Source organism: Sceloporus occidentalis, unplaced genomic scaffold (genome assembly GCF_023333645.1).
Source record: "Sceloporus occidentalis isolate IW3139 unplaced genomic scaffold, rSceOcc1.0.p SCAF_5, whole genome shotgun sequence".
NCBI classification, from domain to species: domain Eukaryota; kingdom Metazoa; phylum Chordata; class Lepidosauria; order Squamata; family Phrynosomatidae; genus Sceloporus; species Sceloporus occidentalis.
In genome coordinates this window covers 143,333,863-143,351,453 of record NW_028316985.1, presented here as the reverse complement: position 1 = coordinate 143,351,453, position 17,591 = coordinate 143,333,863, and the positions used below count along the sequence as shown (strand labels likewise).

Below are 17,591 nucleotides of genomic sequence, written 5' to 3'. Positions count from 1 at the left end.
TCTGACCTGGACATTGACCCCAGGCTCCAGTCCAAGTATGCTGGGGAAAATACAAATCATCCCTAGCTCTTGTAGTCCCAGCAACCTGAAGTTTACATGAAGTTCCCAAATCTGTCCTCTGAATCTTCAGTTTCCAGTTAACTGGTTGTGGCTCCTGCAACTTGAAACTGCTTTAAGAGGTCATAGACTGGTGTCTTCCCTATCTGTTTCCTCCCGAGGATTTATTCTCATTGCATATTCTCAGAATTCTGTACGTACTTCCCTTCATCCCTTGTGAACATTTATGTGGCTGCCTGTCAGTAGGGTTGATTCTGAACAAACACTGCTCATGTAATAGTTGAAAATGATGCTATTGCAGACCAGCCCTGTTAACAAGGAGGGATTTTTCTTCTGGTCACAATTCCTTGATGCTACAATAACTTGTTTTCCTGACCAGGATATTCTACATGCATGTGCAAAACCTATGTTTATTATTTATAGTCCTATGGTAAGTGCATCAGACAGTGCATTAGGTACCACTTATCCCTGGATTTTTTTTCAACTGCTATCATACCATATTTTCAAGGCCTCTTATAAAATTAGGTGATAAGTAATTTGAAGGTCTCGGGTCCATGACTCCAAGAACTGAGTGCTTTTGCAGGCAGTACTTCCACTTGGCAGCCCACATTTCTGACATGAAATGGATTTCTAATTGAGGTTGAGTACAGTATGGCAAAAATGGCTATTGAATTAGGTCTAAACCCATTACATATTTTCCTCTTTGTTCACTTAAATCATCACTCGATATTGCTGAAGCAGAATTATTCTTTTCCCATCTATGATTCTGAAATTAAGGTTTCCTTTTTCTTCTATAAAACCAGTTAAATCAGTATCTGCCATTTCCCACAAAGAAAATAGTTTAAGACTAGAAACATCTCAGATGAGCAAAGACATCACCTTTTGGGTTTTGTTTTTGAATAAAAGGTTTACTGATAGCCCTTAAATATTTTTAGAAGGCAAGTATCTTGCTTTCTTCATGGAATGTAGAATCATGAAATAAATAGGATATACAGTACTCCATCATTACTTTGCTGACTTTCAAAAAAGGAGATTTTATGAACATGTACACTGTTGAATCCCTTTCTTAATTTTCCCTTTTAAAAAAAGACAGAATAAAGAATAGTGGGGTTTTTCAACACTCGTTAATTTGTATACATAACTTATTGTCAGCCTTCCAAGAAAATAAATGATTCTCCATTTGTTGTGTTCCATCATTTTAATAAAATTATACAATTTATGACACAGGGTATAGTTCTTGCTAAATAAGTTGTGCTCATTTGTATAACAGCTCAAGATAGACTAAACACTGTGGCTGTAGGCCATGATTAATAAGTATATATAAATATCTGAATTGGGTTTCTATTTACACTTTAAACATATTTAAAACAGTGACTGAGGGGAGTTAATTATTTTACTGTTATGCTGATGTTGCTGTTGTGATACTGGATGCTTAATACAAGCTCATCTCCTGCTTGAACTTGAATAGGCTTGTCTAACACAACAGCAGCTTGTTTCCAGTGAGAGGACTCGCTTGATGTATCCAAAACACTGTCTTCATCCAGACACACATGATACCAGAAGGGAATACCGGTCACTTGACCTGGCTTACAAATGGTTACCTACAGAAGTAAGATTTTTGATGTCAATATACAGAATATCAACATTTCCTTCAAAAAAAAGTGACTGCGGTTTAATCTTCTAGCTAACATTTTTCACAGGAATGTGATTCTGTTAAACAAAACCACCGAAAAGCATGGCATTTTGAGAACGTTCCTTTAAGGCATTCCGGGCAACACCTTTGTACCATCAAACAGATTTAACAGTTAATCAAGCCCTTACCATGACCATAGCAGGATTATGTTTACTGCTAAACTGTTCATTCCAGCCCACTCAGTCTTATTGCTACAGAAAGAAAGTGTTTTATCACAAGTTCATTTAAAACTAACCAAAGAAAAGCCAGCATCAAGAAATTTAGGAGGAGAAAAGGAAAAGAGGCAACATGCACAGAGCCTATTCCCTAAATCCTATTAGTTAGCTCCAAATGTGGAACTAATATGGAAGCACTGAATCAACGTGTGTCCATGGCTTCAAGTTATTTGCATGTTGACCCCATGAATTTCATAGGGTTTTCTCAGGCAAGGAATACTCAGAGGTAGTTTTGCCAGTTCCTTCCTTTGAAATATAGCCTATAGCACCTAGTATTCATTGGCAGTCTCCCATCCAAATACTAACCTGCTTAGCTACTAAGATCATAATTTTTGTTTTATTTAATTACAGTATTTCAACACTGCTCCATATCGTAAGATCAGCTGAACAATTTAAAATGTAGAACATGTAAAACAACAAACAATAAAGCCCAGTGATTCAAGTGATTCAGTGTAGTTGAGAATAACAATCCCAGTTAATGTTTCTGCGTTTGAAAAATGGCACATCCTGAACGTCTTTGAGTGTATAGGTTCCTGTGTTATGTCAGCCATTGTGACAAGACTGACAGTATTCATGAAATTCAGTTCTCAAGTTAGAACTGAGCAAGTTAACAGTGCAAAGTAATAAAAATAAAAATGGCTGTTTTTTTCCCTACCTAATACAGCTTTCTGCTTGGAGAATGGGGCAGTTTAATAGAAGCAGAGCATAACCAAGAATATAAAACTTAATAAACAGCACTGTACATTATCTACTGTTTTTCTGGACTTACCTTAACTTCTCTACTGGGGCTATTCAAATACGGGTTCATGAGATCCACTCGCAGAAGTTCCACTGAGTTGCTTAAAGGCACATATGGTAGTGTAGATAGATCCAAAAATACACGGATGGGCACCTAAAATACGATGTATTACGTGTTATGACTGTTTATTTCATTGTGATGTCTTCTTTCCAAAGACTTCACAAGAATTGTAGAAGGGTCTTACTCTACTCCTTCCTGTTCTGGACCTTCACAATGTATATTTTTATCTCATAATGTGGGCAAAGGCACAGCGTTTCTCTAATGGGTGGGAAAGGTGTGGCCTGCAGGCTGCCTGTCCCACCCCTCCTCCATTTTTTTTTTTTACTAAAATACTCTCATACTCCATTGAAAGCGAGAACATCTATTTCACCATGTGGCCCACACCAGTTGTTTTATGCCCAAAGTAACGAGCACTTAAGTTCCAATTTATTTCTTGCGAAGTAATGGCATATAGTATTCTATAAAAAAAACCATTACCCTCTTGATGGCCATGAGAAGAAAGAAGTTTGTTAGTTTTGCTCTGACATAAACTAGTGGAAGTGGAAGATTTTATCCTGCCTACCATATGACACTTTTGCTGTCCTGGAGTAAGATGCTCTTACTACTGCAAAACAGTAGCACATTATTTGTAAAATAATACATGAAGAAATGATTGGGCCTTGATACATACCCAATGGGAATTCTAATGTTGGTCACCAGTCACATACCCTACACTGCAAACTGCATCTGAGTCTCTCCATACCACATAGAGGGCTGTAGAGAGATCTTGTAGCACCTTTCAGACTAACTAAAATAAAGAAGTTGGCAGCATGCACTTTTATAGACTTCCTCAGATGCATATTGAAGTCTACAAAAGTTCATGCTGTTAACTTCTTTATTTCAGTTAGACTCTAAGGTGCTACAAGCTCTCTATATACCGATTCTATAGACTAACACAACTATATCTTTAAATTCTACCACATAGGGGGCTGTGATTCATTTTAATTACAAGTGTTATATTGGGGACATTGATCTAAAATGCTGTCCTCTGCACTGTAGCCTTAATAACACAATATTTTTTATTTTTATTACCATCTCTAGGGTGGGAACTGTGCAGGCTTAAGTATATTCTCCCACAGCATCCTACAAATGCTACAGGTCCAGTGACCATGTGGAATGAAGGGGAACGTGTTTGGGATAAACCCTAAAGGGTGGATAGAAGCCCATTCTATGAGAATCCTAAAATTGGACAAGGAAACATGCAGCTAATTTCATGCCTTGAACTGGTTGATAAAAGGTGCAATGTTGAAACCAAGTGTGGGATTGGTCCCTTGAACTGCAGTCTCAAGTACTAGCGACCTTGATTCCACAAGCATTCCATACATCTTGACATGCTGTGGGAATATCTTGCCTCCAGAGTGAAGCAAACACCTGTATGTGAAAAATATAAAAAAGTTAATTGTTGATGTTATTTCTTCTTGATTTCTATGAAAAATCACTCAATTTAGGACAGTAGTTCCCAATCTGTGCTCCAAGGAGCCTTTAGGGCTGTGCATGCACTTCCACCTAACCATAACCATAACCCCAACCCTCCCCCAATAACACTACTCCTAAACATAATTAACTTGTAAGACATAGGGTAAACCTCTTAGAGGCTTCGCCATTGAAATTGATTCTAAAAAGGGCTCCGTGAGTCAAAAAGCTTGGGAACCCCTGATTTAGGACATGGTAGAAAGACTGAAGATTGGAATTTATTTCTGGACAATATGGTGTAGATCTGCAAGGGGTTTTAACTCTTGTTTACCACTTTTCTAAACTAGGTTGCTGAAATGAAGAAAACAAGGAGGGAAAATCAGAGATGGATTTCTGCGAGATAAAAAACCTACAAAGCTCAGTCTTGATACAGAAAACAAATTCTTGTTCTGAGCCATCCTGTTTTGTTTGGTTTTTTAAAACTTTACCCGTTCCTTAATTCTACTGTGAGCTGCTATTTCCACCTGAGGCTCTGCAGAGTAGATCCTGGGAGCCTGAAACCTGTCTATCTCTGAGTCTTTCAATCAAAAATGTTTTGATTAAAAAACTTTAGATAAGAAACTTAACTGGATATTAATAGTGGCTTATTGGATATTAATGTGGATACTAAGAGTGATTTTGACCTATTTTAAGATCTGAAAATACAAACAACCCACACCATCCTATTTGTCCTTTTTAAAAAAGTATATATTGTATATTGATTCACAAGTAACCAAGCTTGTGGCCAGCTTTTACTTCAAATTATGTTACACCAGTAATGCAAGAAAGATTTCACAGATCCGTTGAAGAAAGTTGTAAAAGTCCCGGAAACTTTTAGTCATAGATTACCTGGATATTGCTGCCTTTTCCATTACATCCTGCTGAATTAGACCAGATGTCTCGATAACATCTAAAATTATAATACTCCATAATTTGTCAGATCTAGGCCTCTGTAAAACGATATTGTCATCCTGTACATGGCTGAGCCAAAACTCTAATGTTTCCTTAGGAAATTTGTTGGCTTCTGAAATCAGATTGAGAGCTACTTGGTGCTGTTCTTTTTCAACAGAGCTATATGCCTTAACTGGCCCAAATTTGCCTGCAATTACTGGTAAGATTGAAAATCCTTCTGATACATCTAACACATACAGAGGGTCAAGAGTCTTTTTGTTTTGATCTTTTGTTTTGACTTTTCCAAGATTCATTTCATCATTTTGACTATCCACATCCATAGAGGACAATTGTTCAGGGAGACTTAATGATGATAGCACTTTGCCTATTGCAGCTTTAAAACATTCATGATACGATAGATTGTTTAGTAAAGCAATCTCAGTGGATTCTAGCATGCATTCCTGCCATGCACTTTCCGTTGTGCTTGCTGTCTGAAGGCTGGCCAAGGCACTGCAGAGCTCAGCCTCACTGTTCTTTTCCTTCAGATTTCTTTCGACATCCATCCCATAATCAGAAGTCACAAGAGAAATCTCTTGGATCCTTAGATAGAAGTCTTGGCAGGATACTTCCATTGTAACAGAATCTCCACATTTCACAGAGTAATCTTGAAATCACAAAACAATGAAAAATGAAACATGTTATTTATTTTACTTTCAACTGGGTTTTTCAAGTGTCTTTTGTAATACTGATTTAAAAGTGACTTTGCCTGTAAAATAAAACATATCCCTTGCATAGCATTTAGTATTGCTTCTACAGCATCTGCCAGGCAACTGTCTGTGAATATAAACAAAACAGGCCTAGGTGTTTTCTTACCGAAGGGCCTAGCTGATTCCAAGCTTTACAAACATCCTTGTAGTATAGCTGTTTCTATTACAAGCCTAAAGCTTTATGGCAAAAACTAAAAGTTACTTTGAAACTACATTTGAAATATGCATCATCACAATAAAAAAGAAAACATAAGATATAAGGTAAATATAGATGTCATCGAATACACAATAAACTGCACAACCACATTTGTCCCATAAAACTGAAGAATGAAAGAAGTTACCAGATGCTTCCAAACCATAGTTTCCACAAACCTATTCATGCCAACCCAAAACCCAACCTTGTTTTTCTCAGCATTCTCTACCAGTGAATGTTATTAATGAATGTGTGGTAATGCTTCATTTACTGATTCTACTAAACTATTTCCACAACAAGCAAGCTGTGTCATGGATCTTCACAGCAAGAATGTTAACTGGGAATAATGAAAGATTTTGCATACTGGCCACACTGTTAAAAGAAAATATATTCCCATTGAATTTGAAAAAATAATTCCCAAAGACATACCTAGGAGACCTTGTACTGGGTAAACAGCCTGTTCCCAACAGGTGTCATCCCTTGGACTTGTAGAAAGTGTATGCTCATCATCAAGTTGCAATGTAAACCAGACCACAATGGCATCTAAGATTCCTCTTTCAATAACAGGCATGTTGATCTTGGATGGCTTCCTAATTGCAAAGCTTTTCAACTCCTGCTCAAGAAAGAAAGATAAAACTATGGTCATTTCTATTCAACACCTCTCCACCCCCAATTACTTGCTAAGCACCTACAATTCCAGGTTGACTTTATATGAATTAAGTTCATGGTTGATTTATGATCTGATCCTTTCTCCAGAACTCTCCCAGGCAGCTGAACCCTGACACGTATCACCAGGCATGCATGATATACTGTATGGGGAAACTGCCTGGTTTCGTTACTGAATGACAACTTCTAATAGAAGATCCAAGACTGTATTGTCTTTGCTGGTTTCAAGGCATTGTCACAGAAACAAGCAGCTGTAGTAGCCTTGGTGACAGCTGTATGGCTATGTAATTATCTGGAATCATAATATCTGGTACAGATCATATTGGTTCTGCCAGCTTAATTACACTAATGGCAGAGTCATTAAGTCAACTCAGTTTTTAGTGTCAATTTTTTGATTAAAATTGCTAGACTTAAACATGAGCAGAGGGAGTGTGGATCACGCAGGGTGACACCTCAGAGGGAAGTCAGTGTCACCTGGTGGGGTGCTACACCCAGAGGGAATGTCATGACTACTGGGTGAGCAAGAAAGGGCATCACCCTTTCTATATTGATGAACCTTGTCTCAGTCAACATGGTAAACAGCATGTATGCACAAAACCACAACAAAAAACTTCCTATTTTGATAAATTCTCTTTTGGCTTTGCATTATTTTTTAAAAAACAAATGTTTGCTCAAATGTTCCCTGCACTTAGTGACCAAAGAGCTACCTGCAGATCGTTAAAGTTGATGGTCAAAACTTGGAAATGTTCTGTGAGGGCCTTATAGCCACCAGGAACTCTGCTGAGTTTTTCAGTGGTGTAAGGTTCAAGAGTTTCATCTGAGCCTGCAGAGGTATATGCTGGACTGTGGAACACTAATGTTTCTGGCAAGTAGACACCAGCAACTTCTTTTATGTCTACCCTAGCAAATAAAGGAACAGACAGAAATCAGTTTTGATAAGACAAAAAATATGCAGTGCATCTTTGCATAATAAACTGATTCATTTTCCAACTAATTTCAAGTTATTGGTAAAGAGAGATTTTGAGACTTAATTAGCCTCAAAAACTGTCTAGTTGTAATATTTCATTATAAAAAGTACATTCCTTTTCAGTCATAACCAGGGCACTTTACAAGAGAAATACCTTACATTACAATAGTACATTCAACAAGGGTAATAATATAAATATCTCAGTATAAGGCACCAGATCCTGTCTGACATTGGAAGCTAAGCAGGATGTGTTGTGGTTAGTACTTGAATGGGAGATCAACAACAAATACCAAGTGCTATAGGCTATATTTCAGAGGAAGGAACAGACAAAACCATCTCTGAGTATTCCTTGCCTTTGAAAATATGAAATTCATGGGGTCGCCATAAGTTGACAGGTGACTTGAAGGCACACATGTTGCATTTTACTATCATTTTACATATTTTTGTAAATTATAATGTAAGGTATTTCTCTTGTAAAGTGCCCTGGTTACGACTGAAAAGGAATAAAATTGTCTTTTTGCTCTTTGCTGTAAACCAATGAAGGGTCTTTTCAGGCTTCAATGGGAAGATAATTCCATAGCAACCAACTAGATATGGAGCACAGCACTGAAAACAGGCGGAGGTCTTTGAATACCATAGGTTCATATTTGACTGCAAAGCTGGCGAACAACCCACAGGAGATATTCTGTAAATTAGGGAGTCACACTAACTGATTTAGCTTTGTGGCCAGTAATGTAACAGTACCCCCCCTCTTATTTAAATGAAAGCAAAAAAGACATTTGGAAAAGAAACTTCAAAATTTTATTTTATTAAGCATAAGTGGGTGCTGTGAGAAAATGGTGCAGTTAATCCTAACAGAAATTCCCTTACTACTACTACTACTAATAATAATAATAATAATAATGGGATTTATTTATATGCCTGTCTTTAATCAACTTATCACAGAGGCTTTGGAATACTATTTTAGTCTTGTAGATGGAAATATTTTTTTTGGGGGGGGGAGTAGACTATTCTCCCACAGCAACACCCCCACCTCCAGCCCCATGCTCCTATAAAGCACTGAAGAACCCATAACTGGAATTGGCTTTATTGTCTTATATGTAGGTAAGAAAATTTCTGGAAAGTTGGCAAAGGTATCATCTTGCCTTTCATCCCCCTTGAAATTTGCCCAAATAGACGGGACATGAGGTTTTTAATCTCAAGGCATGAATCCATCCAATCTGAATCACTGAATCATCATTTTCAGAGTCCTGTATGACTGAGGGTTGAACTGATTCTGGGCAAAAACCATTGGGAATGAAGGAAGCCATGTCCATTGCTACCACAATCCCACTTCCCATGCCTCCCCCAGGTCCCATTTGCAGCTAGTTCACATTCACTGACACATATACTAAGGATCTTATCCCATTAATAATTAAGCCAATTTACCTCATCTGGCTTGAATTCCCCCAGATGTTATCATACCTAAATCGCCGCCTATCTAGCAGGGATGCCGCTGCTGGGATGCATCCCGGGTTGAAGCCACGCTCCACCATCACTTTTTTGAAGTCGGGGAGCTTCTGACTTCAAAAATTGGCCGGCTGTGCAAGGCTTTGACCTGGGATGTATATGGGAGGTGGCATCCCGGCTAGATAGGCGGTGACACCCACTCTCTTCCCTTCTAGAGATTAAATAACTTTACCCAACATATATAAATAGCATCTCAGGTATACCTATGATGTCTCCGTATCTCTCTGCATTCCACTGCCATGCCCCATATAGTAGCTCCTGCTGGTATAACTTTACCATAGTTTTCAGAATCAGCACTGAAATCATTAGGCTGTAAAACAAACAAAGATATAAAACTGTTCAACAAGACTACCTTTCATACACTGAGGAACTTTTAGATTAAACTAACAAAATGCCAAAAAACAAAGTCTTAATTCAACTGTTTTTTAATCTGTTTTACTAAGGTGCATGAAACGAAAGTCTGTTGCCCAGCCAATCCTAGGCTTAGAACTTATTTTGATTTGCATTAAAAATTAAGATTCTGCAGTGTAATTTCAGAATTTTGGGGGTGGGAGGAGGTCATCATTTATTGAAAAAAAAGCTTCTTCAATTGTACATGTTTTCCAGTTGTAGCCACCCACTACAACATGTCACAAATTCTTACAACAGTGGGTAATTAACAGGTTCTGGAAATCTAAGGGAACAAATTACTTTGCCCTTAAAGAATTAGGAGTGGGGTGTGTGTGAATTTATTTAAAATACATTCTAAAAATTGAGGTGTGAACATTGTTCACAAATATTTAACACCTTTTGTGCATGCTTTAAAAAATCACCTTGTCTTGGCAAGTGCTACAGTGAAAATATATATACTATAAAGTAATATTTTGCATACACAGAATTGATGTGACTATGAAAAAAGAGCCCTTAAAAAAAGCAAACATTGCCTTATGCACCACTGTATTTTCTCTTGGTTTGCTGAAGGGTGCATTTTGCTACAGTAACTGTTAGTCCTAACCTTAAGTAACAGAAGATCTCACATTAATAGTTCTATGGCACTTTCTTATGTCTGTAAAAGGTACTGCAAAAGCTGGGGAGATGTTTAAGACTAATGTGAGTAAAATGCAGATCCAAATACAGTGGGTTCTTCTTATCTGCAGGCTTGCCATCTGCAGATTTGAGCTTCCGTAGATTGAAAACCCCACTGTTTTAAATGGACATGTGTGCATGCAGCCACACCAGCCATAGGAAAGAACGGGACCTGAGGTCCTGCGTTTTTTGTTATCTGCCGGGGGGGGGGGGGGTAGGATCCAGAAAAGATCCCCTGTGGATAAGAAGGGATGACTGTAATGAAGGCTAGAATTGCAACCAAAATTTGAAGTCAACAGTAGGATTGCAGTCAAAACCTTACCACTGCCAAAGATTACAGCAATATGGTTTGGGTTTGATTTAACTAGGAACTCTTAAAGGCTCTTTCCCATGTAAATCTGTTGGAATGTGTGGAGCGATTCTGTCCTAATGCCATCTGGCCATGTGATCTGGAAAGCCTGTGTCTGTGTATATGTATATGTGTGTCATGACAAAATAACTTTGAGATCACAAACTCAGGGATATTTACCTTTGGTGGTAAAAGCAAGTGCTCCCAAGCATGGATCAAGCTTTCCACAATCCCTTCTCCAAATAAACCAGAATCTACTGTTTCAGTGACAACCAGAGAAACTCTATTAAAATACATATATAAAGCAGTTATACAAATAAAACAATAATCCAGGAAATCATTCAAATTACTCAATTCAATGATAAATAGAAGCAAGTTAGAATTTTGAAATTAAGAATCTTCTGCTGTCAGGCAGCCTAAGTGTACCCTGTGCTATCAAGCAACCTTTTCTAAACCAGATCTCAGTACTCTAATTTGGTACTATAATTTGACAGAAAAGTTTAAAATCAGTCCTTTAGGGGATGGATTGAGTGGGGAGCAATGAGATTCTAACAATAGTCCTTGGCAGTTGCATATCTATTAAGCCTTAGTCATGGGGAAATCACCTGCAGACATTTCCAGTTCCAGAACTGCTTCCAGTGCTCGAGCAAAGAGATAACCATTATGCTGGTCTTGGGGTCCTATATGCTGCTGCCACTGCTATCTGTTTTAGACACTACATGATTATTTAATAAAGCTAATTCTAGATTAGCTTTTATTCTTTTAAAAATGTATTTTGAACAGATTATCTAGGTTATGCAGGAAACACAAGACACAGCTTATAAATGAGTGTATCTTCAGATTTTTTTTTTGCAACTGGAAGAAATCTGACACAAAGAAAAAACAACATGTTTAAGACCTGATACACAGGAAGCCAACCTCCGGAGAGCATACTAAAATGAATCTAGCAAGCTACTATGATTTTTGACTCATTGCCTACTCTCATGTATTAAACATATGTTAAAGTATGATAAAAATAATTTACAGGCTACTTTTTAAAGCATTCGTTTAAATCTGAGAACTTTAAAGAACATTTAAAGGGTCATTGAGCATTTAATTTTATGTTTCTCTATAATCCTGTAGAATTTGAAAACCAACTTGTGTAAATAAATCATGTCTTTTCTATCTCATTAAAAAAATTCACACAATATCACATTAATATACAGTAAAGGTAAACAGCCATGAAACATTTCTGTGTTAAAAATCTTCAACAATATAATTTATACCGCAATCCTAATTGTACTTAGGCTGCCGTCTTATACCTAATCAACAGAGTGTGCCACACCAAACTCACTGTACCTTACTTTTGAATAATGTTTTAAACTGCTCTGCCCAATGTTGTCTCATGATTTCAACATGAATCTATTACCACTTTCCTGAACAGTGCAACAGAATATACAGCCATCTTTGTACACATTGTTTTATAAAAACACCAAATTTTACCCCATATGTGTATCATAGCGATCCCTTTCAGGTGAATTGATGGCAGTTAACAACAACAAAAAATGCTATGCTGCCTTACATAACATATAAAGTTACGGAAGAACTAGCTGATTTTTATGGCAATACTAAAAGGAATAAGATGAAAAGTTTTTTCTTCCACGCCCAGATAACTGGTAAATTAGTTAAAATAAATAAACAAACAGTGTAATTATTTATTTTTAAAGTTTAGAATAATACTTAAGAATTAACCTTTCAGGCATATGCTTTGGAACTTCAATATCCAGGGATTTCATATGAAGAAGTTTAATTTCTCCATTTAAAGCATTTGCAGCTAGCACTTCACAAGCCAATTCATACATGGTCTTTGACAACTCACAGGCATAGACCGAAGATGCTCCAGCTTTTTTAGCAAACATGCTGAAAAATCAGAAGATTGTCAATAAAATTCATTAGAAAAAATCTGTCATAATTTTGATAAAACCATTTTATATGTAATTAATTTATAAAACCTCTCTTTTATTTCTGATATTTTTCTGGGCCAGATCCTGCCTGTCCAGATATGGATCTGGAGGATTTGGTCCGACCCTGGGATAAAGAGCCTTTACCCCAGGGAAAATACCCCTGGTTTTGCACTGAGTTTCTAAGAAACTCTGTTCACACAGCACCTCCCTCCATACTCTGTACTCTGCTGGCTGTCAATCCAACACCCCCCCCCCCCCCCAGTTGCTGTGTCTGATGTGGAAATGAATTGCTGGCCACATGGGTGCAGCCAGGTGCCCCATTTCCACAACAGATGGGGCTACTGAGAGGCTTCTCAGTCGGATCGAAGGCCAGTAAGGGAAAGAGCAGCATGCTGGTCCCAGGTATGTTAACACCCACCCATCCCTGCTCTGATCCAGGGACCAACCCAGATGAGCACTAGGGTCAGGAAAGTACAGACTTGGCCCATGCTTTCCTGGTATATCTGATCAGGCACTTTGTTTAATACTGAAAACTAGTGCATATCATGGCTGTAGAATAAGGTTTATCTGCTGATAAATCAGTGCAACAGCTAGGCTGTAACAGAGGAAAGTGTCACAGCCCTTGGGCTGATGGGTTCCAGCATCCCGACAGCAAGTGGTGCACTCAGACCCCTAAGCAAGGCCAACAACTATAGAAAGCAGAACCAATGGAAACTGAACTGCATACATGTGACACATCTCTCATCCCAATTCGTATGAAAACAGTCCAAGCAAGAAGGTTATCTCTTCTGGTCTATTCCCACTCCACACTACATCTCTGAACTGCCACGCAAAAGCATAAGTTTATTCATTGGTAATTTGCCATTAAGGTCTTTAATTTCATCTCTTGTCTAGCTGGGCCTACTGAAAACAAAACAACTCTTCTGCCACTGGACAGCTGTTAATGTTTGGCCACTATGCTGATAAGGATTCTAGAATCGGGCTGTCTGGTGGCATGGGGACACATCTACACAGAGGCCCAACAGCATAATAGGCAGACAGAAAGGTAAAGCTGAATTCCTTTTTTCTCTCATTACTGAAGACACAAGGGGAAATGCCCTTGGCTCAACTAATGTTTCTAGAAGGAAAGAGAGAGGAGGTGAAGTAAAGATTAAAATAATTGGGACTGTTTAGGTTAGAAAAAAGAAATGTAAGGAGAGACTTAATAGAGGTGTATAAAATTAGTCCTAGAAAGTAGCTGGGGACAATTTTTCTCTCTCTTTTATGACACTAGAATTCAAAACCATCCACTGAAGCTGGATGTTGGGAGATTCAAGACAGCCCACTTTTTCACAGAACACATAGCTGAACTGTGGAACTTACTGTAACAAGAAGTAGTAACGGCTGCCAACCTGGATAGCTTTAAAAGATGTCTGGATAAATTCATGAAAGATTGGTCATCAATGTCTATTACTCAGGATGGGTATATGTCAAAAGTGTGCCTCAGTGTATCACTTATTGGGGAGCCCAAGGTAGAGAATTTAGTTGAACTTACATCCTACTACAAGCTTTCCATGGATAACTAATCAATCACTATGTGAACAAATTGTTGGATTAGATAGGCTTTTGGTCTGATCCAACCTGGCTCTTCTTATGTTTATAAAATAAACATAACCCAACCATTTATTAAATTCTTCTGACCTGTCAAATGAATAAGTATCCATATTTACAGTTCATTTTACAACAAAATGAACGAAGACTAGCAAATACAGAAGAACATATTAAAGTTAAATGAAGTTGCTACAAACCTGAGAATTCCTGTTCCTGTTCCAATATCAAGAACACTTCTGCACCCAGAATGAACTGCTTTTTGAATTGCTTTTTGATATAGCAAATTCCTATTGGAGTCATTGAGCATGACAAAGTGCCATCGTTCTACCACCCAGTTGGCAACACGGTAAAAATTCTCTTTTGCATCTGGAAAGTCAGGGTTTAGCTTCACAGCTTTATGGAAATATGCAGCTGCTTCATCTCTAAAACCCATTCTGATCGGGGGGAAAAAAAGAGAAATAATAAATATAAAGCAGCAAGTTAGAAATTAAATATCTGATCCTTAAAATATCAGCAAAATATATATCCAGTGGAGATATGATATTTAGAACTGAATAAAAGTATAACTATGCTCATAATATTGAACATGGGCATCTTAAAATCATGTCCAAGTCTGACTTTCACTGTGTAAATGACTGAAGTTTATTATGAGGACATGCTGCAAGTTATCATGCTACTAATCAAAATATCAGACAGATTTACTGTTCTCAGATCATGGATTTGTAATAAATTATTCAGATGCCTTATTGTCCATGCACAAGGTAAAATATGGGTCAAGAAAAAACAGTAGCAGCTTACACAAAGAATGATCATGTGGACAAACTTTAAGAGCAAGTCAATGTACATGGTAAAGTAAACAGAAATGAAAAAATAAATAATACTACAGAAATAAAAACATTATTATTAACAAGACTGGTGGATATCTGAACATCTACAACCAATTCTGGCAAATTTAAATGGACTAAAAGAAGACAGACACACTGTCTGAATTAACTTCACAAAATATTTCATTTCTGAGCTTTACTGAAGAGGAATTACAATGTAGGTATCTATGTATTTAAATGTATAAATGTAAGAATACATATTCAGTTAAATACTTTGCAAAATATATAACTTAATATATGTAATTCAAAGGATGGAGAATATCTCTGTTGGAAAGCCTACTCAAAATACAGCATAATAAGGTAAACTAAAAACCTGAAGAGATGCTCTCCCATGCTGTTACATATGACTTCATCATTAGGAAACAATTCCAGGGCTTGCTCATAGCAGCCAAATAAATCCTGAACTCGTGCCAAAGAATCCAGTTCTTCTGCCCATTTAAAAAGGGCAAACTGAAATGTTTCCTAAAGAAAATTGATAATTATACATAAGCTGAGAGAATGTGTTTATTCACACACAAAAAAACAAACACGTTTTACTAGTTAACAGTTATAATACCCATAATCCACTATATGTGCGTGATTTTCGGTGAGTTTTTTATTTTATATTCCTTATTATATTTAAAACAAATAAATAAAATTACATTTGTTTTATACAATCATATGCATCATGAATCTTCTGTTAACATTTTCTTCATTTTACATCTTATTTGATTTCCAACACAAGTGAATAAAAAGAAAGCATATGTTTATATTATACATCCTTGTGATCAATTCTATTATTCTCCTTAATATCTTAATCTTTTGTATTTCCCACTTCCATTGATAGCTCTACACACATCTATATGACTTCTGACTGTGCATTTATTTTACCATTCTATGATAATAACTTCCGATATAACATCCTATTATTATTATCGATAAGGCATTTACGTTTTGATATCTCATCCGGTATTTTTTGTGATTTTTCATATGCTAATATTCCAAATCTTACTTATGTATACTTCTAAAAGTTTCCAATCACTTCCTTCCCATTTTTTATTGTGTAATATTACAAGTCAACTTATCCATTTGTCTTAATTCCCAATTTTTTTTGTAACCAGTCATCCACTTCAGGTATTTTTTCCATCTTCCAATTCTTTGCTAATAATAACTTAGCTGCAGTGATGAAGTACAACACTATTTTCCAATACTTCTTTTCCAACTCTGTTCCCAGGCAGGGCATCATGTTTAATAAGTATAGCTCTGGGACCATTGGGTATTCTCTTTTAAATATTGGTTGGATTGTCTTATGTATTTTTTGCCAGAAGTCTTTTATTCTAGAGCAGGTGAGTTTTATAGATTCCAAGACAGTGTAACCATATATTACCTATCTGAGAAGGAGGATTTTTTTTAAAAAAGGAGTTCCTTACCTTGACATCATTTTTAAGCTCAGGAGCTAGATTTAATACCAAGAGGTAGTGTGCATATGCAGTTCCAAAATCTTGATTCTCCAGACAATGCTGAGCACTTTGCAAGGACCTGGAGACTAATTCACGTCTTCCAGTTTCTTGACCAACTTTGCGTCTATGACGAGATTTCCTTTTAGAGTTGGGCATTTTGAATTGAAATTAATTGCGCTTTATCCTACTAAAACAAAAAATATAGGATTATGAGAAACCTATGTATAAAATGAATACATTAGCACTTAATGTTGCTACAAAATAAAGTTAGAAAAATATATACAAGTTACATTTCTTACAAAATAACTTATTATTCTTTTAAATTAAGGAGGGCATCTAAGGACTAATGAGGGCATCTTTCCTCTGAATGCCTGTCTTAATGCGGTAATGGACTGGATGAGGGAAAACAAACTCAAGTTGAATCCAGGTAAGACAGAGGTAATAGTAACAGGGACTCCCAACCCGGGAATGGAGTTATGCCAGCCAGTTCTGGACGGGGTCACACTTCCCCTGAAGGACTCTGTTCGCAGTCTGGGGGTGCTCCTAGACTCGTCTCTCCAGCTGACGGCTCAAGTGGATGCAACGGTCAGGAGCACTTGCTTTCAGCTTCGGCTGATATGCCAACTGCGCCCCTTCCTGGAGCAGGAAGACCTTGAAACAGTAGTACATGCACTGGTAACCTCTCGGCTCGACTTTTGTAATGCGCTCTACATGGGGCTACCTCTGTTTCAAGTTTGGAAACTTCAATTGATAAAGAATATGGCAGCCAGGCTGGTTACTGGCACATCTAGATTTGCCCACATTGCACCGGTTTTAAAATCCCTTCACTGGCTGCCTGTTAGTTTCCAGGCAAGATGCAAAGTGTTGGTTTTAACCTTTAAAGCCCTACATGGCTTGGGTCCTGACTTCTTGCAGGAACGCAAGTACTTACTAGACAAACAGGAAAGGTATTCACATATTCTCTCTGCAAATTTTCTTTTTTGTAGCAAGAAACATGTGGCCTTGTAAGAGCATATTCAGCATCTCATAAAGCCAATAAAAGGGCTCTAGCATAGTTCTTGTCGTAACGCTTG

General features: G+C 37.3%; 1 protein-coding gene across 5 annotated transcripts in view; it reads right to left on the bottom strand.

Annotated features, from left to right (window-relative positions):
• Nucleotides 1-1,236: 1,236 nt before the first annotated feature.
• Nucleotides 1,237-17,591, bottom strand: part of PRMT9 (protein arginine methyltransferase 9) — a 17,370-nt gene continuing 1,015 nt past the window's right edge. For 2 of the 5 annotated variants that reach the window (XM_089525716.1, XM_089525717.1), the window contains exons 2-13: nt 16,489-16,705; nt 15,393-15,541; nt 14,393-14,629; nt 12,394-12,561; nt 10,843-10,945; nt 9,452-9,558; nt 7,480-7,672; nt 6,536-6,719; nt 5,105-5,810; nt 4,021-4,174; nt 2,735-2,857; nt 1,237-1,658 (exon numbers count right to left, since the gene is read on the bottom strand). In XM_089525716.1, the coding sequence (XP_089381842.1) occupies nt 1,446-1,658; nt 2,735-2,857; nt 4,021-4,174; nt 5,105-5,810; nt 6,536-6,719; nt 7,480-7,672; nt 9,452-9,558; nt 10,843-10,945; nt 12,394-12,561; nt 14,393-14,629; nt 15,393-15,541; nt 16,489-16,674 (2,523 nt within the window). In that variant the 5' untranslated portion in view covers nt 16,675-16,705 and the 3' untranslated portion in view covers nt 1,237-1,445. The remainder of the gene's footprint in view (nt 1,659-2,734; nt 2,858-4,020; nt 4,175-5,104; nt 5,811-6,535; nt 6,720-7,479; nt 7,673-9,451; nt 9,559-10,842; nt 10,946-12,393; nt 12,562-14,392; nt 14,630-15,392; nt 15,542-16,488; nt 16,706-17,591) is intronic. The other 3 variants (XM_089525718.1, XM_089525719.1, XM_089525720.1) reach the window with 2 other exon arrangements.